Source organism: Peromyscus maniculatus, chromosome 14 (genome assembly GCF_049852395.1).
Source record: "Peromyscus maniculatus bairdii isolate BWxNUB_F1_BW_parent chromosome 14, HU_Pman_BW_mat_3.1, whole genome shotgun sequence".
Classification (NCBI taxonomy): domain Eukaryota; kingdom Metazoa; phylum Chordata; class Mammalia; order Rodentia; family Cricetidae; genus Peromyscus; species Peromyscus maniculatus.
The window spans coordinates 62984418-63008378 of record NC_134865.1 but is presented as its reverse complement, the minus strand read 5'-3'; the positions used below and the strand labels follow the sequence as shown (position 1 = coordinate 63008378).

The following is a 23961-nucleotide window of genomic DNA, read 5'->3' as shown; positions in this document are numbered from 1 at the left end:
ACAGGAGTCATGTTGTCCACCATGGGTGGCTTTTGCATTTTCATGATTACTAATTATCTTCTTTTTGAATGTTCGTGGGCTGTTGGAAATTTTTGTTTATAAAATAACAGATTGTATTTTTTGCTCAATTGTCTATTGAGTTAAGCTTGTCTTTGTTATTTTATGGGTCTCTTACTGAACCCAGAGTTCACTATTTTTTGGTTGTGTTGGCAGCCATCAAGTTCCAGCTGACTTCTTGTCTTTTGTTTTTTTCTTTTAACTTTTATTGATTCTTTGTGGATTTCACATCATGCATTCTGATCTCACTTATCTCCCCGTCTTGCTCACATCTGCCCTCTGCCCTTGCAACCCCTCTGGGGAAAAAAAAAATTAAAGGCAAAACCAAAAAGTAAACCAAGAAACAAACAAAATAAAAAAAGAGAAGAATCTTATGATAGCTGTCGTGTGGTCCATTGAGTCACACTATTTCTCTTTAGTCCATTCATCTTTACTTGCAAGTGCTCATTGGTCTGGCGTGAAGCCTGTGGGTTCTGCTACTCCATTGGTAACAGGCTCTCACTGGGGCTCCTCTTGGACATCCTGTTATTGTCCTGTGTCCTGGGGATCCTGCAGTTTTGGATCTGTAGGTTTATCCCCTTCACACGCTCCAGCAGTTCATAGATGAGGTAGGTTCTGGGGTGGCCAACTCATAGCCCTGGTTCTGGGCCTGGGTCATAGCTGGGTTGGTCAGCCTGCCAGCTTTCCCTCATCATCATTACCAAGGCGAGCTCACCAGCATTGCCTAGGCTAGCTCACCGAATGCAGCCTGCAGCAAGGAGCAGAGCCAGATCTGGGTCACCCATGGTGTTGTGAGTGTGGGTGTCCTCTTGTCTTTTTCCCCCAGGACCACAGCTGGCTTTTTGTGTGGGTTTTGAAGAATTAGAACTCAGGTCCTCATGCTTGATTATTTAGTAAGTGCTCTTTCCCACTAACCTGTTTCCCCCGTTCCTACCATCAGGCTGTACTCCACATTCAGACATCTCCAGTATTCTGCTGAGGTTCTCATACCTGAGTGAACCATGGTTATGTCCACTTACATCATCACACTCTTCTTTCTGAAATTGTTGCATAGTTGTTGATTTGAATTTGGAATTTGTTAATATTACCTTTGGTAGTGCACACTACTTTTCTTAAGTTTTACCATTTTCCATGGTGAGATACTAAAAGTGAGCAGTTATCATTTCATTTGAATTATATCCAAAAAGCAGTAAAATCGCCAAATACCATCCTCCATATATTCTAGGGTTTTATTGTATACACAAAGTGTTGTAAGGGTCCAGTAAGAAACAACAGTGAGTTGAGGTCCCTAGAAGTAAGTCCGAATTCACTTGTATCATCATTGCCACACATCAGGGAATTACTCCAGATCAGATATAGCTGTTGTTTCATACATGTATATATACATATAAAACAAAACCAGTTGCCCAGCCATCCAGTGCCCCCCTCCATTAAGGCGGAGCCTTTGTATTAAACCAGAAAATTTGAGATGTCTGATTGTGTACTGTGTTGGATTACACACCTGCCAGTTCTTGTCAAGATCTATTACAGTTGTATGTTTCTGCACTGTCTGTTAAGTAAGGTTTTCTGGCAAGCCAGGCTTGAACAAGGGCTTCTTCAACCTCACTTGGTATGCAGTCCTGATTATAACCAGCAATCTTAATCAAAGCTTAAAACAATGTTGTTCAATTTTAGCAGGCCTTTTGAAGGCCACATGATGTTTGTACAAAGCTTAATTTAGGTTTTGTGACTCACTTATTCCAGTCGATGTCAACATTTACAGTTTGGGACTGGCTGACATATTGGGCTGTATCTGTGAATTCAGGAGAGCATGCTGTCAGAGAAGCTGCAGCTTTGTTGTGAGAGCGTTACACTTCACGGAAGTGCAGCTGTTCTCCCCACCAGAGTTAAGTTTAAATAGAATTATGGGTCACTGTGGGGAATTTAAATATTGAATACATATAGGAGAGAAGATAAACGGCCTCCGTCTCCACCACTTTCACTTTCTGTTGGGGCTTGCTGTTAATCACATTTATTGTACTTTATTCCGAGGCTGCAATTGTTTATCATACATTTTTCTCAGTAAATAAAATATATCATGGAAGTTTATGAAACATATTTTTCTTCGAGAGACAAAAAGTATTGGTTATTGCCACACATGCCAAAATATGACTTGTTCATTCTTTGTGAATCATAGGGGTTTTTTGTTGTTGTTTGATTCAAACTGTGCATTGGAAAGGAATAGTTATTATTGATAGCATGAATTATGGTGACTGCTTTCTGTTAATACTTAATTGTGATAATCTAAGTTGCATAGCCCTCATAGGGGAAATTTCAGTTCATTAGTTGTCAAATGTGATTGGAGTATATATTTTGATTATTTATGGAGAAAATTTCAATTTACTTTAGTTTTCTATAGTCGGGTTCCTATTAAAACCAAATGTAAACATAGATCCAGCTCTTTGTGACCGCAGTGGTTGTTAGTGGAATTCTAAGATGTAGTCTCTACTGCATGTAGTCTAACATGGGTGTTGCGTAGATCCCAACAACAGGACAAAGAACAAATATTTATTCAAATGGTGGTCCTGTTTCACTCTACTGCAGTGACGAACACCATGACCAAAGGCGATTTAGGGAAAGGAAGGATTTATTTGCCTTATACTTCATCACTGCGGGAAGCCAGAGCAGGAACTGGAACAGACTCTTGAAGCCAAAACCTTGAAGGGATGCTACTCATAGCTCATTCCAGGTTCAACTTAGCTGTTTTATGCAGCTCAGGACCATCTGCCCAGGGAATGGTGCTGCTCAGAGTGGGCTGGGCCCTCTTGCATCAATTAATAACCAATACAATCCCCCCACAGGCCAATCTGATCTAGAAAATTCCTCAATAGAGGCTTTCCTCTCAGATGACATGAGGTTGTGTCAAGTTGACCATTCAAACCTTTCCCTTCTCTTTTAGACTTCCGAGGCTCATGCTGGCCTCAAACTCCCTATGTAGCCCAGGGTTGTCCTTGAACTCATAACTCCCCTATCTTTATTTCTCAAGCACTGGAGTTATAGTCATGCACCGCCAAACCCTGCTTTATATGCCTTTTAAATGACAGGTTTACTGAGCTATGATTTATCATCAAATTAATCTACTCTAATGTGTAATTTAGTGCTTTGTAGTAAATTTATCTAGTTGTGCGACTGTCCCACAGTTCAATTTAGAGCATTACTATCACCCCAGCAAGGTCCCCCATTCTCCTAAAAAGATTGTGTGTGTGTGTGTGTGTGTGTGTGTGTGTGTGTGTGTGTGTGTAAGGCTGTAGCTCTCAACCTCCCTAATGTTGCGATGACCCTGAGACATAAAACTGTTTTCGTTGCTATTTCATAACTGTAATCTTGCTACTGTTATGAATTTTCATGTAAATACCTGTGTTTTCTGATGGTCTTAGGTAAACCCTGTGAAAGGTCATTTGACCCCCCCCAAGGGGTAATGACCCACAGGTTGAGAAACACTGATGTGGGCAGTCAGGACAACTTCAGGTGTTGATCATTTCCTTCTGCTTTGAGGCAGGGTCTCTTGTTTAGTGCTGTGTCTGTCAGGTTAGCTGGCCCATGAGCTTCTGGGGAGCCTCCTGTCTCCAGCTCATCCTGCTGGAGGAGATCTAGGATTGCACGTGCCTGGTCCTCTGCTGCTTCAAGCTCAGGTTCTCATGGTTGTGTGGCAAGCACCTTAACTACTGGGCCGTCTCTCTAGCCCCATGAGCAGACCGTTCTTGACTTTTTGTGAAACACAGAACTAGTAGCAAAATGTTTTAAATAATAGGGCTTTATTTATTCTTTTAAGTGAATAGGAATGTCTTCTGTACCCCAGACATACACATTGCCAGTGCAAATTATTTTGTGGAGATATATACTGACATATATAAAATCTGTTTTAGTTTGCACAGAATTTTACTAAGGAAGATCTTGTGTCAGAGAGAAGAATTCTTTCATGTTTGTTTTTGAGTCCTAATTAAATATTTGCCTTTCGTGTTAGATCTTTTCAATTTTTTATTTTTAGTAAAACACAGTTGAAAACCTTGGCAAGCTCATGCAAAGCACTTTGGATGATGTACTGCGCACTCATAACAGGGTCTTCCAGATTGTCACATTCATGGATAAAAAAGAAAAAAGAACGAAAGTGATAGGACAGTTGAATTGGGTAATAAAGACAATTGTTGGCATGCTGGTATTTCACTTTGCATCACCAGAGGGCGCTCTTTTCTTAGTGTGTTTGTATACTGAGCAATTACTGTGGTGGTGTTTGAAAATTTTGAGCCCTCTTGGTGGGTTCTAGGAGTCCTGTTGGTGGGATCTAGGTCTGGGTATTTTGAATACTGATGATTGCGTTGTTTTGTAACTTTCGATTAACTTTTTCGCCAGGTGTCCTAAATGGTGTCTTTAGAAAGGGTTCTATCAAGAAGTCAATGCTTTAGGCCCAGTGTGTCTGGGACATCGTGTATTCTCAGTTTCATTTCCTGCTCGCTCCCTAACGCCACTGTTTCTCTGTTCATATTGAGGTTTCAGATCGAGTGGAGCAGCGGCTTCAGGAAATAGAGAGAGAGATGCGCACGGAAAGAGAGCTGGTGGAAAGACGACAGGATCAGCTGGGACTCATGTCCTTGAAGCTTCAGGAGGTTTGGGTGAAGTACTTTCTGGGATTTGGATTGATAATTAGCCATTGCTAAAATGGTTATAATTCTGGGTTGGGATGTGGCTCAACTGGCAGAACACCACCTAAGCTGGGTGTGGCGTTGTTGCCCACCTGAAATCCCCACGCTTGGGAGGTGGGGTCAGGAGAATAAGAAGCAGTCACAGTTCCTTAGGATGCAGACAGCATTGCATGGAATTCATCCTATGAGAGAAGTAAAACATCCAGCTACAGTTCAGAGTGTAGAATGAGCCATGCCATAGTTTGTGTGCCCTTGGCAAGTTTCTTTGTTTTTGTTTTTAAACACCTTTCGATTCCAGTTTCTTCCATAGAAAATGGGAATAATAATCTGTACCTGATCGCATGGATGGGAGGATAAATGAGTTAATGCTGACGAAGCATTTCACATTGTCCAGGATGAGCTCAAGAGTCTGAACTCAAAGTTTAATTACGCTGACTTTTGCCAGTAGGGACCAGACACCGGGAAGCACCACACTATGGCTCATTTTGTAAATAAAGTTTTATTGGGTCCCAACCATTCCTGCCCATTCAAATACCATCCTTGGATGCTTGTGTGACACCGTGGCAGATTTGAGTTGTTGTGACAGAAAATTCCTGCTCACGGTATTGGCTCTCTGGACTTTACAGAGGTTTGCCCGTCTGTTAACTAGTTTGTCGTCAAACCAGTTCAGAAGCAGAAGTTATTCTTTACATTTTTATTTTGAAATTTTAGATTTGTAATGTTAAAAATCCGAACAAAGAATTTTTGTGTAATTAGGTCTCCTCGATATTCATGTTTTACCAGTCTGACTTTATCATCTTTTCTAATGTAGCCAACGTGTACAGTGTTTTCTTTTGAAACGGTTTTGAGAAGGCAGCAGGTGTAATGCTGTCTCAGGGCCTCTGTTGCTGTGATGAAACACCATGACCGTAAGCCACTTGGGGAGAAAAGGGCCTATTTCAGCTTGCAGTTCCAATCACACTCCATCACTAAGTGTCTTCCCCAGTAACTCTTAACTTGTGTCAGGTTGACAAGACCCAGCCAGGACAAATGTAAATATATTTACATTAAAGGGCCTTTAGAAGTAGTTTATATTGTTTAGACCCAAAGAGTGCTGCAAACACAGTCTGAAGTACAATGGGAAATGCCATCTTTCTAAGACAGGGTTGGACACTCTAATGCGGTAACTGAAGATGTTTCCTTCCTCTGGCAGCGGGGCTGATTGATTCCTGGGCTCCTAAGTCACTGTTCACAGGTACAGCCAAAACAACAGGGCATAAACCACCCAGAACAAAATGAATGAGTCACTGTGTGTATGGCTCAGGCTTTGCATTCAAATCACGTGTACCCAGAGGTAAACTGATAATCTTTTGTAAGGCCGGTCCCTGTCAGAAAGGATCATTGTCATTGGTGGGTAGCAGCCTTCTGTGCCTGCATTTCATGTATGGTGCTCTGTAAAAGGCTGCCATCAAGCCACTGAAGCCAGCGGTGAGTCCAGTGTGTGTCAGTGTGTGTCCCAGTAGCTTCCTTTCTGATTCTAGAAGATGGTTCATTGTTCTGGCTATGATATTGAAAACCTAGTTTTTATTTGGTAGTCTCGGGTTTATGATCGTCCATCTTGAGCCCTGTGCTCTCCCACTCCAGCAGTTGGCTCTTCTTCTAGTTCTCCCCCAATCTGGGCTTACTAACAGCATTTGCTCCTCTTGCCCATGCTCCATCCTTAGTGTAAGTATTTGGTATTTAATTTATCCTGTGTGCTTTCTTCTGTAATCACAGGACAGCGATTGCAGCGAGCTACTTAGCACCATCCAGTACTATGACTGAACTGTAGGGCTCATGCAAGTTTTGCTAGTCATGTTCTTCCTGGGTCCAGAGTGAAAACCAAGGCCACATAGTGTTGGTTGACTTCTGCAACAGTCTTAGTTTTCATTAGTGGTCACTTTACAGGATGTTTTATAGGGTGACTTTGATTTTGGGGTTTTTGGATTCTTGGCAGGGAACCTAGAAAACTACTAGTATTGTATCTGTTTCAGAATCCCACATCAGAAGTCATGTGCTAGTGAGAGCTGAGCGCTTGACTGTGGGGTTGGCTGCCAGGTACTTCACTACAGCACTACCGTAATTCATTTCTCATTGTTTTATGAGGAGACTCGAAAAAAATTCTAGTTTTCAAATCATATTTTGCCCACTAATTTGGGTAGATGTTTCTGACTTTCTGTGAAACAGTTGTTACTGTAGGTGGTGCCCAGTAGTGATCCAAAGCAACAACTCTGCCTTTGATCCCTTCCATATGTGTGGGACCCTGCGGCAAGGATTTTCTTTTCCTGCGGTCTGTCTGTACCTTTCTGCCTCCCTCCCTCTCTCCCTGTCTGTGCATCTGTCTGTCTTAGTGGAGATTCCTATGTTATTAATTTGATTATATTTCTTCCCTGTCATTGAGAATTATTGTATTGAGATTCCTATTCAGTATTTAATATATCTATGAAATATAAAAATGAGAAAAACAAGAAAAGCAAAGAATCTAAACAAATCAGGATTTTTGTCTCATTTAAAATGCTTTTTCCTAGAAATTTCAATAATATATGTGGTTGCAGATTTCTGACCTTTTTCAATTGGCAACTTTTTTCAAGTATTAGTGGACATTGCCAATTTAAATCAGGAAAAAAGATTCTACCCCAAAAGTATAGTGTAAGCTGAAAGAAAATATTTGCCTTGCTAAAAAAAAAAAATCCAGTTTTTTTCTCCATTTCACAAAAGGAGGCATGCCCCTGTACCTGGTAATTATTTAGAGGATGCTTTGTTGAATAATTAGATAGAGCATGTGGGTAGTCCCCCCCCGCCCTTTATTTAATCTTGACTTTTATACATTTGTTCTGCAAGCAGATTGCATCTGGTGAGCAAAAGAATAGCACTGAAGTGACAATTGTTCTTTTTTGCAGGAGAAAATTAGAGAAAATTTCCACACTTATTTCCCCCTCTTTGCAGGATACACGAAATTACAAAGAAAGGGGAGAGGAAGATTGCTTCCCACCTCAATTCGCGAGAAGCCAAAGCCTGAGCATGTGCATTGTGATTACCAATTGGCTCAAAGCTGGCGCTGAGCTGTGATTCGGATTGCATCTCTGACAGGACAATAGAGGATCACTGTTGATAAGAACCTTTTAATTTCCTATTTTGTCACTTTAATGTAAGCAGTGACCTATACATTTTTAAAAGGTGCTTGTGGCTTATAAACAGAGCATTGGAAACTGGAAAAGATTAATTTGGGCTTTTTCCTGCTCCCAAGTTAAATGGCTTAGAGTGTTCTGGAAAGGTCATGTTTAAGGAGAACGCTCTGCTTCCTTTCTCATATTTGAAAATGCTTATGGAAATTCCTCGACTAAATGGTAATAGTCACCAGTGTGTTTGTGTCTGGCTTTGGTGGGAGTTGAAGTCATAGGTGGGTAAGAGGGCCTAGGATTTTTAGCCATTGTACTCCTTTACATTTTTAAAATGTGAAAAATTATGACTCTTAAAAGTTGAGAAACTAGGAAGACTCACTGTAAAACATCCTGGGAGTTGGAGGTTGAAAGTCATTTTCAGCTGGAGCTCCAAGAGAGGCCAGACACACCAGATGCTTCTGACGGGCTGATAAAGTCCAGGGACCTTCGCTTCTTTCTGTGCGATGAGAAGCAATGTTAGCCATGGAAACTGGTGGAAGCAAAGTCAATCTCCGTTTCTTGTTTAGAGTTAGTTCCTACGGAATTATTTCCCTTCATTCTGTTGCTACAAGCTCTGGGATTTCATTTCCTGTTTGAACACAGCCACTTCTTGTCGCACCAATTGCTGAATGGTCTTATTAAATAAAAAACATGGAGTCAGGTATCAGGGTTGAAACCCTGAGGGATCAGAGAAATAGGAAGAGCCACAGCTAACCTCACCTCACTGGCACCTCAGCTTCCAAAGAGAGCTACTTCCTGTATATCCACACCTATATGCCTTTCTGTTCTGTTCTCTCATTGGCTCTCTCAGCCCAGCTACATCACTTCTTCTTCCTGCCCAGCTCTGTCATTTCCTGTCTGTCTGTATAGACCTCCAGATCTCTATGATTAGTGCTGGGATTTAAGGTGTGTGCCACCACGCCCGGCTCTGTTCCCAGTGTGGCCTTGAACTCACAGAGATCCAGACAGATCCCTACTCCCAAGTGATAGGATTAAAGGCATGTGTTGCCATTGCCTGACTTCTGTATAGTGGCTGGCTTTTTCCTCTGATCCTCAGATAAATTTTTTTAGGGACACAGTATATTGGGGTGCACAGTACATCACCACAACTCCTACTGTTGCAGCAGATGAAGGACAGGCTTTCTCACAGAAGTAAGGCTGTTCAGAGGCTTTGGATCCCTGAGTCAGAGCAGCTGGGTACAGTATCTCAGGAAAGTCTCATTGGGGTGGCTTCTTGGTTATAGTTTGGGAGGTCATCTCTCCACATAGCCTTTTAAGTTTAGGTGATGGGATGAGTCACTTTTGTTGCTGTGATTAAAACACCATGACACAAAGTGACTAATGTAAGTAAGAGTTTATTTGGGTGTACAGCTTCTGAGAGGGAGTCCATGAGGGCAGGGAAGGCCTGGCAGCAGCTGGGAGCAGAAAGCTGAAGAGCCAGCAAACCAGAAGTGAGACGAGGCTTTGAGAACACCAGTGCAGCTTGGGGGTTAAGGAGGCCTGGCTGTAAGTGTTGAATCATTTCCGGATCATCACGTTTTCCTTCCTAGTGAGTTTGAGCAGGCTTTTGCATGTTTGTTGGCCCTGCATTTGTGGATCTCTTGTTTATTACTTTGGCTCATGTAAAATTATTGGGTTATTTGGGTTTTCTGAACATTTTTTTTTTTTTTTTTTACGTTGAGAAAGAACCTGAGTTATTTTTCTGTGACTATTAACTGCCTAAGCATATTGTTTAAGAACTGGGTTTTTCTACTCTCATTTGAAGACCATGTCTATTATATATCAGTTTCCTACTACATCTGTCTGGTCCCTGTATGTCTCACAATTGATCTGTTGGCCTATTGCTATTCTGGTATCATTCTGTCTTAATCATCATAGCTTTCATTATGGTATTGTAAATAATGAAAATGAAGATCCTTCATTATGCTCCATGAAAAACCCTGTTGGCATTTTGATCATAATTATATTAAATATGTAGACTAATTTGAATGGAAGGTCTTTTATAATGTTTTTCAAAGATATTTTATAGAGGTTGTTAATTTGAGGTTCCTATGCACTTTAAAATTATTCCTTGGTGCCCTAGGATTTTTCTTCTTAGTGGGAATGAGATGTTTCCTTTCACTGTTTCTGACTGGTTATTTATAGTATATAGAAGAGTAACAAGTTTGTAAGTGACTTTTTTATTTAATAGTCTTAGAGGCACAATGGGCTGGTTTTTAATTACCCTTTTATTCCTTCCAACTCCCAAATTGGTCTCCTTCCATGGGTAGAACCTGAAGGGCAATGTAGAAGAGAACCACAGTCAGCATGGATTGTGACCTTATTCTTCTGTTGCTGTGTTTCTGACATGTTTCCTTGTGTGGTACCTGCTCCTAGGTTTGAAACAACCACTGATCCTCTAAACATTTCCTTTTGATCTTTATTTGACAGGAGAGATTTTTGTGTCTTTTGATTCCTTATTTCTGGTGAAAATCCTGATTAGTTATGACAGATGTGGAACCTAGCTACTTTGTTTCTTCTTATGGCATTTTCATGTGATGGTTTTTAGTATTGCTGGTGATCAGTAGTTGTTGAGCTTGACTTAACTAGCTGAGAACGGTTAATGATATGTTGTATTTATGCATTCATTGCTGAATTAATTTGCTGGTGTTTTCTTTAGCATTTTTATATTTACATTTATTACTATGATCAGTTCAGAGCATTTTCTTTGTGCTACCTTCCCTGATTTTAAGATTCAAGGTTATATTCTTACTTGCCACCCTGCACAGAACTCAACTTCAAGTGGTTCAAGAACCTCAATGTAAGGCCAGGTACTCAGAACCTGATAGAAGAAAGTGGGGAATAGCCTTGAACTCATTGGCACAGGAAAAGACTTTCTGAATAGAACACTGTTAGCACAGGCACTAAGATCAACAGTCAATAAATGGGACCTCATGAAACTGAAAAGCTTCTGCATAGCACAGGGCACCTTTATTCAGACAAAGCAGCAGGCTACAGAATGGAAAAATATTTTACCAACTACACATCTTCTAAAGGGCTAATAGTTAAAATACATAAATAACTAAAAAAATGGACATCAAGAAAACAAACCACCCAGTTAAAAATGGGGTACAGCTCTAAACAGAATTTTCAAAAGAAAACTCAAGTGGCTGAGAAACACTTAAGGAAATGATCAGTGTCCTTTGTCATCAGGGAAATGCAAATCATAATTACTTTGAGATTTCATCTCATACCAGTTAGAATGTCCAAGAGCAATAAAACAAATGACATCTCATGCTGGTGAGGATATGGCATAAAGGGAGTACTCATCACTGCTGATGCAAATGTAAACTTGTACAACCACTGTGGAAATCAGTGGCAGTTCCTCAGGAAGCTGGGATTTACTTCAAGATCCAGCTATACCACTCTTGGGCATATATTGAAAGGATGTTTCCTCCTACTATAGAGACACTTGCTCAACCTTGTTCATGGCTGATCTATTCATAATAGCCAGAAGTTTAAAATAGACTAGATGTCAGTCAATGGATGAATGGGTAAAGAAAATGTTGTACCTTTACACAGTGGAATATTACGCAGGTAAATGGATGGAGCTAGAAAAAAAAAATCCTGAGTGATTGAGGTAACCCAGACATAAAAAGATAAATGTGATATATGTTTGCTTATATATGGATGTTATCTGTAAAGTCTTTGATAACAGGCTACAATCTGTATAGCCACAGAAGTTAGGCATAGAGTAACTGACTAGAGGGAGATGTGGATCTCCCTAGGAAGAGGAACTAGAAGAATTATGATTGGACAAGGGTGGGTGTGTGTGGGTGATGGGACTGGAACAGAGGTGCAAACAGGGAATGGTAGGGAAGAGGGGATGGAACAGCTAAAACTAAGGGTCATTTGAGGGTTTGCGTGGAAAGCTAATACAGCAGAAGCTTCTTAAAATTTATACATGTATGGAAGAAATCTAAATGAAATCACCAAATAACAGGAGAGATTGAGCCACAACTAGACAGCTCTCATCACCAGATGAAATATCCATAGCTGAGAATAGGTTACATCTAATTGAGTTGTTGGCCAAAGGGGCCTCATGGTAACCCTCAAACAACCCAGGAGATTGCTGTCTACAGACTGAGGGTAAGGCACTGTTGCTGAAGACAGCACCTACATAACTCATTGAAGTCAAGCTGGTGCCTACCGAGAGCCCTCACCCCTCCTAACTAGTGTTCCTAATACTGGAAAGTACTCTGAACTCTGAAAAGGGAAAGGTAAACACCAACCCAGCTGCAAAACCTTCCATTTACAATGGTGACTCACTGCAAGACATGCTGGGACAATAGTGGCACAAAGCCTGTAGGAGTAACCAACCAACATCTGATTGGACTTAAGGCCTAGTCCATGAGGAGGAACTCATACCCAGTACTGCTCCAATGGTCAAGAACCTGAGACTAGATAGACCACGGACCTAGGGACAAACCAAATACTACTGTTGTGCTAAAGGAACATAGCAACAAAATTACTCTTTTTAGTTCTAGGGATCTCGTGCTGTAGACCAGGCTGGCCTCGAACTCACGGAGACCAGCCTGGCTCTGCCTCCCTAGTGCTAGGACTAAAGGCGCCACCACCGCCTGGCAATAAAATTACTCTTAATGACACTCTGCTGTACTAATAGCTCAATATCTTACTTAGTCATCATCAGAGAGGCTTTCTCTTGCAATAGATGGGAACATACATAGAGAGCCACAGCTGGACAGTGTGCAGAGAGCAGAGACTTTGTAATACTCAGTCCTGCATGGGATGGCTTCATCAAGTCCCTTCCCTCAGGAGCTTAGAGAACTCTGGAGAAGAGGATATAGAAAGATTGTAAGAGCCAGAAGGGATGGAGGACACCAAGAAAACAAGACCTTCTAGATACAACAGGACTGATGCACATATAAACTCAGAGACTGTGGTAGCATGCACAGGACCTGCACAGGTATAACCCAAGTGGGGTCCCAGAGCTGAGATGGGAAGTAGACACAAGCCCTCATCCCTAACTGTGGTAGCTTGAATGTAATTGCCCCCATAAGCTCATAGGGAGTGGCACTTTTAGGAAGTGTGGCTTTGTTGGAATAGGCGTGGCTTTGTGAAAGGAAGTGTGTCACTGTGGAGGTGGACTTTGAGGTCTCATATATGCTCAAGCCATGCCCAGTGTCTCAGTTCATTTCCTGTTGCCATTGGATCAAGATGTAGAATTCTTAGCTCCTTCTCCAGCACCATATCTGCCTACATGCCGCCATGTCCCACTAGGATGATAATGGACTAAACCTCTGAAGTGTAAGCTACCCCAATTAAATGTTTTCTTTTATATGGGTTCCCATGGTCAGTTGGGCGGTGGTGGCATTCACCTTTAATCCCAGCACTTGGGAGGCAGAGGCCAGCTAGGGCTGTTACACAGAGAAACCTGTCTCAAAAAACCAGAAAAAAAAAAAAAGTTCCCATGGTTATGTTGTCTCTTCACAGCAACAGAGACCCTAACTAAGACACTAATTTAGAAGCTACCTCTAGTTGATAACTGCTTGCAAAAGATAAATTTTTTTTGTCCCATGGAGGGCTACTGGGTATGTAAACCACATTTCAGGGAAGGCTCTGTGCCCAGCAGTAGGTGGCCAACACAAAAGAAACTCCAGTTTTGGAGGTTCTTTGTCTCATAATGCTTTGTCAGGGTCTTTTTGTTTTCTTTTTTCTTTTGCCTTACAGGTATTTTGAGCATATATTGTAGTTTTCACTTCTGTGTTTTTATGGGATTTCTATCTGTGTTTTTATATGTTTCTTGGGCTTTTCCTTTGGTGCCTTTTCTAGTATTATTTTATTTTATTTCATTAATTTATTATTATTATTTAGCTTGTTTTCTAAGGAGAGAGAGAAAAAAAGTATGGGACTGGGTGGGAGGGGACTTGGAGAGGATCTGGGAGGAGTAGGGGAGGGAAAACCATAATCAGGATGTATCTATGAAAAAATGTGTTTTCAGAAAAAAAAAAAAAGAAAAGAAGCAAAGTTACACTGATCTTAAAATGTGAGTTGGGATAGGTTTCATCTTTACTTTTCCTGGTTCAGTTTGTTTAAGAGAGAGATGTAAGATGAATTACTAAACCTCTTATTAATAAAAAATCTGGAGCCAGATATTGGGGTGAAAACTGAGAGATCAGAGAAGCAGAAAGAAGCCAGCCATGTTCTTACCGCTAGGAAAATCTCAGCCAAGAGAGATCTACTTCCTGTGTACTCACACCTATAAACCTTTCTGTGCCTGCCATCTTACTTCCTATCTCCGCCCAGCTACATCACTTCCTCTTTCTGCCCAGCTCCATCATTTCCTGTCTGTCTGTACAGGCCTCCAGAGCTCTACGGTTAACTACTACTGGGATTTAAAGCCATGTGCTACCATGCATGGCTCGGTTCCTAGTGTGGCCTTGAACTCACAGAGACCTGGATGAATCTCTGCCTCCTGAATGCTAGAGTTAAAGACAGGTGCTACCACTACCTGGCTCTATGTTTAATATAGTTGCTGGCTTTTTCCTCTGATCCCCAGATAATCTTTATTGGGATGCACAAATAAAATATTACCACAGAGAGATCCATTTCTTTAAGTTTGTTATAACTCGAACATAAAGTCTTGTGTAGTTGCATACTTGGTTTATAGAGCTTATTGATTTATAAAGCAGTGATAATTCTTAGCATTATCAGATATACCTTTCCTCTTTCCATGTGCTCTGCTAGAAATATGAATATACTTAATAGTTCTCTTTTTGAGCAACTTTGTCTATTGTTTCATCATCTGCTCTATGACTTTTAAACGTGCACATTAATTTTCTTCTTAAAAGTCAGTTTGTAGTGGGTAGCCATTTCAGCTTTGATCTGGAAGTTCCAGCCCCCACTGATGCTTTGGTAACTGTCACGCCTACAAGGCGGGGCCAAGAGAGGGCCCTGAAGACCCGAGATCCAGATGCCCCAGCTCTCTTGGTTCCTGGACCCTGGATGCTGGAGGGTCGGGGGTTCGTGCCCCACGTTGGGCACCAGATATTGGTGAAATTATTAAGGCCACTCCACGTAGTTAAAAGGGAGGTTTATTTTGTGGGGTAACTCACAAGTGAAGGGATAGGTAACAGGGTCTGGGAAAGGTGTAGTGCAGCCCAGCAGTGTTCTCTGGAGAACTTGCTCAGTCTACCTCCAGTGTCCAGGTTCCAGGAACCAAGAGAGCTGGGGCATCCAGATCTCAGGTCTTCAGGGCCCTCTCTTGGCCCCGCCTTGTAGGCATGACAGTTACCAAAGCATCAATGGAGGTTGGAACTTCCAGATCAAAGCTGGAATGGCTACCCACTACATCAGTACTTTAAATTTATCACTGAATTAGCATAAGTTTTGATTTACTATTCTTTTAGGGTACTTTTGAAATCCTTCATAGTGGCTATTACGATTTCCTATATGCCTCTTTGCAGTTTTCAGGAGCCTTTTATAATTTTTTTTTTCTCTCAAGACAGCGTTTCCCTTTAGTCCTGGCTATCCTGGAATTTGCTTTGTGGACCAGGCTGGCCTTGAACTCTCTTTGTACCTCTGCCTCCTGAGTGCTGGGATTAAAGCTGTGGGCCACCACTGCCCAGCTATAGTTTTCAAACTCAGTTTAAAAAAAAAAACTATTTTTGATTCTTTCGAAATTTATTTGACCTTGTTCCATGGTTTTTTGGTATCAGAGTTAAGGATGCCAGAGTAAAACCCTAACCTGATTTTCTGCCTTCCTAGGTCCAGCATTTTATGTGACTCTGTAGGAGATGCAGATGCTTAAGTATATTCTGTAACTCTCATCTGTCAATCTTGTTCTGTTCTACTGTATTCCTGTTTAGTGTATCAGGCTCAACTTCTCCCTGCAATTATTGTCAGTTTTGCCTTTTCTAATGGTGTCTATGGTCTCTTGAATATTTTAGTCTCCTGGTCAGTTGCTTTTAAAAACGTGCATAGTGGTGGGTTGTTTTATTATTATTATTAGTGCTATTATTATTGTTTTGTTTCCAAACAGCATCTCACTGTATAGCCCTGCCTGGTCTGGAACTTGCTATGTAGAACTCACAGAGGTCTGCCTCCCTGTTCTTGTGCCTCCCGAGTGAGAGCTGGGTGAGTACGGGCCACCATGCTTGGCTCATAGTGAGCTTCTTGATAGTAGCACTATCACAGGCTCTCTTTTGTGCATGTAATTTTCCCTCTTTATTTTAGTCCTTCTGTTCATTTTCCTCATAAGTACCTTATCACTGGCCTTAAACAAAGCAACCTTCTTAGGAAAGTTTAGCTTTGTTGATAAACTGGAAATGTTATCATCCACTCTCTTTTTCTCCTGTTACTGTTTTCTATTGGATTGTTTTATACTTTGTGTTGACTTTGCAGTTTCAGATTCTTGTCCACTTTTAATGAATATTGTACATGTTTTATGTGTGCGTGTGTGTGTGTGTGTGTGTGTGTGTGTGTGTGTGTGTGTGTCTGTGTGTGTATGTGCATTCATGCATACAGGTATGCCTGCACATATGTGTGCATGTGGAGGGCAGAGGTCAACCTCAGGTGTCATCAGTCACTATCCACCTTAGTTTTTTGAGACAGGATCTCTTTGAGAACTCAGAGGTCACCCGTGCAGGAGACAGATCAGTTAGCAAGCCCGAGGAATCTTCCTGTGGGGGCCTCCCCTGCAGTTACAGGCATGTGCTGCTGAGCTCAGCTTTCTTCTGAGCATTGTGGGGGACTGAATTTATGTCCTTATGCTTGTGTGAGCACTTGACTGACTGAGCCGTCTCTCCAGCCTTATTCTAAACATTTGAGCATACCTACTTACATATGTTATTCTGCAAAGCTGTCCTATCCAGGGTGGTTTCTTCTGTTTTATTGGAACATTTTTATTCCAGTTCAGCTTAACATAACTTTATTCCACCATCAGATAGGACTTTCTACTCTTCCTCTCTCTTTCTGACGTTGCCCTCCAGTGTCACACTGTTGAGTATCAAAGCGAATACATTTCTACAGCACTAACAAACTGTAATTGCTGTTTTTTTCACTTGTGGCCATATGTCTTCTTCCCTAGAATGTGATCTCCTTTGCAGGGACTAGGTTGCTTCTGTCCACCCTTGTCCTGGGACTCACAGTCAGTGCTGGGTCAACCATGAAGTACACTGTTATGCTGCCAAGAGCCACTGAGCAGATGAGTGGTATTTTCAGTTGTACAGATCCTTGCTGTCCATGACACTTTTGGCGAAGATAGTCTCCATGTAAAGGTTTTGCCAGAGAAGGCAAAGGTGAACTCTGCTTCATGGAGCTTTAATAGGAGATGGTTCAAGTGGCGGAACTAGGACCATCCAAGCATTATTCTTATGTAATATTAATATTATATAAAGAAAATTTTCCCATAACGGGCTTCTGGTCCGGACATTGTGTTGAATCATTTATATAAAAGTGTTAGAAAGTTTATACCTTGGATATATGGATTTTAAAAGTAAGACCTTTTTGACATATTATTTCTGCAAGATCATTCAGTTCTGAGGTTGTAGATAATATGACACAAAATTGTGTCTTCTATAGTTCAACAGCAGGTCCTGAGTGGCTTCTACTTTGGAACATTGTCCAAATAATGGCTAGAAAACAGTTTTAAAGGATAGTGAGGTTGATCTGGAACTCGTGATCTTGCCTCAACCACCTAAGTGCTGGGATTGTAGATATGTGCCCGCTATGCTGGATTTCAGAATAAAAACTTAAAGAACTTTGGATATATTTCTTTCCCTTAGTTTTTTTTTTCTGAATGTTTCAATTAAAAATTTCATGTCGTTTGCATTCAGTGTTTCAAATTTGATAAAAATGGTAGGATAAATGGTTGCTAAGGGGGTTACTGTATTTTTTGACCACTAGTCGTCAGTATTGAACCATCAATGATGAACCAGTAGGCATTGTTTCTTCAAGTTCCATGTGTATTTAAGATGGATTCCCTACAGAATATATATCCCAGCTCTTAGCATTTCTGGAAACTGTCCTTGACATAAGTCTCGCAACTAAAAGCAATATAATTAATTATTTTCCATTTTAAAATTTAAATTTGAAACTATTTCGCTTCACACTGTTGAAAAATTAAGTGATACCTAATATATTGCATATGGACACCTGCTACATGTAGCCTGGAGCTGCCTCGTTATGCTGCTTTTATACTTGGCATCCAGGCTTCCCTCTCTGCCTCCTTCCTCTTTCCTTCCCTTCCTCTAGGAGGTGTTCTGTTTAGACACAGAAAAGCAGAGACCTTTGTTTGTTATGGGAGTTCATTTTATATATTCCTTATTCTTCTCCACTTTTCACATTACTTCTTTTCTAAAATTTCATCTCACACGAGCCTTTTCTTCATGGCATTTCTTCCTCTCATTGACCCCTTTGTCCCTTGTTGTCCATTCCCCTCCAGTGGAGTAATTAGTATTATTAATTTTTCCTTAAGCTGATCTTGATTTTCCTTGATAAACAGACATGGTCACTGCTTACTGCATTTAATTCATTTATATTATTTAGATTCCTGAATTCTTTTTTTTTTCCACATACTAAAACAGGTGCTAATTATTGCTCAAGAAGGGTGGAACAGCTTGTTTCTAAAACTCAATTGTCCTTTTGTGGGGAAGCTTTTGAGAGCTGCATTCAGAGCTGTAAGGCTCTTCCCTCAATTGAGGGACCTCAGATGGGAGGAAGAACAGAGTCTTAAAGCTGGGGCCTGAGAAGGAGGTTTCTGCAGCCTCCCTGGCCACCGCCTGCTTGGATAGGGATCAGGTCACACTGATGTTACCTCTCACAGCCGCAGTGTGCACAGACTGGGGTCTGCATCTCTGCTTCCCTGTCCTTACCTCTCTGACACACGAACTTCCAGAAGGTGTTAGGTCTTATCCTTTTGTGGTTTTCATCTAAAGAAATAGATCACGTGTCTTCTAAAAATGATGGAAAATCATCTGGATGACAAATAATTGTTCTTTTAAGTGTTGAGAACTCTGTTTTTTGTTGTCTGTGTTGTCTGCCTTTCCCTCATTCTTCACACCTTGTCAACTCTGATTTAAAAATATTTGTGAAAATTGGCTCTTTATCTGCTTTGCAATTCCTGCTGACTGCTGTCTCTGCCTCTGTCTTCTTTTTCTTATGCAAACAGAGTAGGCCCTTGGCCTCAAGTCTCACCTCTGTGTCACCAGCCTGACATTCAGGGGATATCACATTCTTCTTTTACCACTGATAGAACAAATCTAAAAGTCTTCCAATAAAAGCCCCTGGGATCTGGTCTCTGATTTCTTCTCTCTGCAGTTTTCTGTTGTTCTTGCTCCTGATAACTGTAGGCCAGTTACAGTGACCTTGAACCATCAAAATGACTTAGTGGTACAGATGCTTGGTGCACAGAGGTATAACCTGAGTTTGATCCCCCGAACTCACATGGTGGAAGCAGAGAATGGACTTTGCAAGTTATTCGCTGATGTCCAAGCATGCATGTGGCCCATGTACTCATTGTCAGTTACACTGGCCTTCTTGCCATTCTGTGGTCATGCTCTATACTCCTGCATTTGGACATGTGTGCTTCCTGGTTTCAGAGACAAGAAGTGATTTCTGAAACAGTTGCATGCAGTATGCCCTCCTGTCCTCTAGAACTCTGCTTCAGAAAGATGCCCTCCTTCCCTTCTGAGTTCATTACATTTATTTCTTTTTTTTTTTTCTTTAGCAGTACCCTTTCCATTATCTGTTATCTGTCTGTCCCCTAACCAGGACATTAGCCCTTGAGGGTGAGCCAGCCCTTCATGGCTTCTGCTCGTGGCCCTGTAACAGTAGCTGAGAAATAGTAAGTCCCTGCTAGGTGTTCACTGAGTGAAAGAATGAATGCTGAATCCTGCCTCCTCAGACCACCACCTAGTAAGGTGTTCATTTGGTGAGCACTATCTTGTGCTGTGTGCCAGGTGCTGCGCTGGCTGCCGTGGGTCTAAGATTACCTAAGATACTGTCTTGCCTTTGGGGACTCTTCATAATTACTGTAAGGCAATATTTCCTGATACTTATGGGCTCCAGAGGACACTGGAGGGGAAAAAGTTACTTTTGTAGGCCCTTTGTGGGAAAGTTGGTGCTTGAGAGGCTGTATTTTTGCTGGGGCTTAGTGTTTTCCAGTATGTCTGGGAAATGTTTTTATGGGTGTGATTTTTGTCTCTTCTTAACTTGCTAACATGTCGAGCAGTTTCTCAATCCATGGCTGAAGTACTTGAATTGTGACTGACATGGTTTTGAGTCACACCACTGCTCTTTCTCTTATCATTTTACGTCATGTTACTTGTTTTTCTTGCTCTTCTGTGTTTGTTATGTACGGATTATTTTATTATTTTTCTTGACAAAGAGGCAGCAAATGCTGTTCTTTGAAAGGGATGTGAAAGAATCAATGTCATGCTGATAAAAAGGACATGGGTGGAGAATAGTGATCAGCTATTAATGGGGTTTACCTTGTAACGATATTTGAACACCCTTACGCACAGCTTGTGATACGGAGGTCCAAGACATGTTCTGTCGTCTCCTTCCTTAGGTTTTTCACGCTTTCCCTCTTTGCCTCTCAGCTCTTTGTTCAGCCTGTAGACTGTCTTCTTGGCTTTTGATTATGTCTGATGACACTAAAACAATTCCAACATTTTTTTTCCCCAGTGTATAACAGTTCCCCCAGAGTTTCTGGGAGCAAAGCCGGAAACCATTTTGGAGACTCTGGAATCAGCTTTGCAATGGGTTTTTATTTCCATTCAGGGAAGCTTAGTGGTTCGCAAACCTGGTGGGCAGTCTTTGCAAGCCATTGGAGCCCTGGGAAGTGCTGCCTATTAAACTGTTCCACTGGTACAGACCTCTAAGCTGCAAGTGGAGGTTAGGACATGTTCTGCAGCATAGAAGCAGCCGCAAGCTCACTGTTACCCCTGTTAGCTTCTGGATTCCTTAGAGTGCACTGTGGTGAGATGGTGTATAGTGTGGGATGTCCCAGGTACCGTCACCTCTTCTGCCGTAAGCAACCCTAGGTCAGTCTTCTTGGCTTTCATTTTTTTTTTTTTTTTTTTTTTTTTTTTGAGGCAGGGTTTCTCTGTGTAGCACTGACCTTCCTGGAACTTGCTCTGTAGACCAAGCTGGCTTCGAACTCACAGAGCTCTTCCTGCCTCTGCCTCCCGAGTGCTGGGATTAAAGGCGAGCGCCACCACCGCAGCTAAGCTTTCACTTTTTGAGAAACATTATTCAATCTATTAGTTATTCAATGCTTGCGGTGCACTTTCTGCTCCCTCACTTCCTCATTTCAACTGCCTTTCTCTACAATTCTATGGAATATATTAATTTATACTTTTTAAATAGTTTGAAAAGTGTGTGTGTATATGTGTGTGTGTGTGTGTGTGTGTGTGTGTGTGTGTGTGTGTGTGTGTGTTAAGTAATTCTTCTAAAGTGGATTAGTTTGCTTATAGCTTTCTCCCTTCTACCCTGGTAGGAAATACTCTTTATAGGATCTGATCATTGTTCTGATCATTCATACCTTTGGGATTTGGAAGCATTTCAATTCTCTTTATTATGGCCTCACGCTTTACATTTTAGCAACCTTTATCTTTGGGCATATGTGTAGGCGTTCTGGTAAAGTTCTCCTGATTTTGTGTGGAAGTATTGGAAGTTAACGTTATGGATACTCACTCTTACTGCTACTGTGAGTTGGGTTTAGGGCTGATGCACACTTTGTGTTCATACCATGTATTACTAGATCTCAAAGGATTGTTTAAACCATGTGTATTTTGCTATTGGCTGTTGATCACTCCTGCCTACCGTTTCTTTATAAATTATAACAACTAAGGCTCCAGGAGTCTCCTCGTGTCCCGTTGTACAGAATTATATGCAGATAAGTGTTCAGTGTTGCTGATTTTGTGATGATGAAGAAATGTCTTTTGTCCTTGTTGACTGAACAACTGCCTGAGCATAGCCTGAGATTTCCTGTAAGCAGGATTTGTGAAATCCCTGTGCTATGCGTTTCTTAAAGAGGGGCAATGTTTCTGTCTACATCTTTCAGTGAATTTTTGCTAGGCCATCTGTTTATAAAATCCTTTTCCATCATTATCAATTAATATTTATTGGGCAACTACTGAGTGCATAATAACATTGTGCAAACAAAGGCCACTCTGCTACAGATAGCTTTATTCATCTACTTGGTTCTGTTTTATTTTTATTAGAAAGTAGTAAAAACCCCAAATCCCCAAACCCAAAGGAATAAAATAACATTCTCTAACTCTGAACAATGAAAGATGTTGTATGTTTACAGGCTTTTCTGTTCAAAGACATATAAACCTTGAGAAATTCTAATTTAAATTTCTATAATTACCTATGATCTTCTGTTTGTCAACAGTTCTAACTCAGCGGCCCTACTTAGAGAGTCAAATGGAGTATCACATTGCTCTGGGTTTCTAATAAAACCACCGGTCTCTTTTCTGAGAGGAAACTACTCAGATGAAAACAGACCCTTTGCTAAGAGCATTTTGCCTTTTGATTTTGAAGGAAATCCTGGAAAGTCCCCTTGTAGGGCTCACATTTAACTCTCCTTGCAAGTTTTTTATTAAGTAAAAGATTGCATAAAAATACAATCTGTTCCAGTAAAAGCAGTGGCCTTTCAGGGAATAATGCTTATTACCACTGTTGTTTTTGAATTAAAGACGTTAGAAGACTTGCATGACATTTCAGCACACCAACTTCTTAAGCAGTAATTAAGCATTTGTTTTGCAGATTGGCAAACTTAAAAACATTTGAAGGCTGAAATCCTGACACTGGTCAGGAGGGTTTTGAATTTTGAATTATTTTCGTAGTCATGGTAGTGGAGTTTTGCTGACTCATTCCATATCTCTGGCCTAGTCTTCCATGTGGCCTTTGGCTAAGGTTTAGGGGTAAAGATTATGGCTGTGGGGCACAGCAAAGGAAAATTGGCATTCATGGTGATTGAACCTATGACCTTGTTTGGCCTCCTTGGATCCAGGTGTCCCAAACAGTATCAGACTTCACTAATACACTCTGTCTCGTGCTGAGACGTTTCTCTAAGTTTCCATAGGGAAAGTAGGTCAGAATAAGTTCTGATGTAGCCTACCACAATACTCCCTGTAAGGTCTCTCGGATCCCCAGCATAGAAAGCACCTTACGAAGAGGAGATAAAAAGATGCTGTGGAGGCCCGTTCCCAAAGAAAAACTTTGAGCTTTATGTTTGAAAACCTTAGATATCTTTAAGGCTCATTCCTCAGGGTTATAATTATGATCAGATAATGCTTTACTTCTGATGGCTTTCACTTAACCACATGTACTAGAGTCTGCCATGACCATTAAAAACTAGGACTACTGTGCCTTATCACTCTTGAGCCCACAGGCTCAACTGTCAGCAGGTTTTTTTTTTTTTTGTTTTTTTTGTTTTTCTTTTGTTGTTGTTGTTGTTTTGTTTTTTGAGACAGGGTCTCACTATGTAGCTCAGTCCAACCTGGAACTCCCTCTGTAGACCAGGCTGGCCTCCAACTCACAGAGATCCTCCTGCCTCTGCCTCCTAGGTGCCGGGATTAAAGGTGTGCGCCACCACCGCCCAGCAGCAGCAGCTGTCAGGACTTTGGATATTCCTCCTTTAACACTGATGGCTACAGAGGAGCGAGTGTCTCTGCGGCATGTGTACTGGATCCCCTGGAACTTCCACCATGCAGTTCCCCTTTAACTTACCAAACAGGGCTTTTGTTTGTTTTAGTTGTAGCTTTTAATGTAGAATTTTCTTTGCTTGGTCATGGCTATAAAATAAATTGCTTTTTAACAATTTTAGTAAAAGCCACCGAGCTAATTTTGAGTCCGAAACTTGTTTGTTTAGGGATGTAGAATGTGAGTGTATTGTTTTTTGTCTTGAAAGAAACTGTGTTTTGGGGCATTGGTTTTTGTTGGCACAGATAATTTTCAACTGGATGGACTTAAAGGCTAAGATTTTCCATGACTTGAGCTAGTTCTCATGGGGAGCAATCTCTGACTTGATTTAG

The 23961-nt window shown here is 41.2% G+C and overlaps 1 protein-coding gene and 1 pseudogene across 14 annotated transcripts in view; one reads left to right on the top strand and one right to left on the bottom strand.

The window, feature by feature from the left end:
- The window catches only part of Cep128 (centrosomal protein 128), a 355586-nt gene that overhangs the window by 51247 nt on the left and 280378 nt on the right, over nucleotides 1-23961 (top strand). For all 14 annotated transcript variants that reach the window (XR_013044433.1, XR_013044434.1, XR_013044435.1 and 11 more), the window contains one exon: nucleotides 4584-4700. Coding sequence is in view for 10 of the 14 variants with exons in the window: in XM_016005823.3 (XP_015861309.1) it covers nucleotides 4584-4700 (117 nt within the window). In the remaining 4 variants the exon portion in view is untranslated. The remainder of the gene's footprint in view (nucleotides 1-4583; nucleotides 4701-23961) is intronic.
- On the bottom strand, nucleotides 5783-8400 carry LOC102917670 (transmembrane protein 126A pseudogene; annotated as a pseudogene).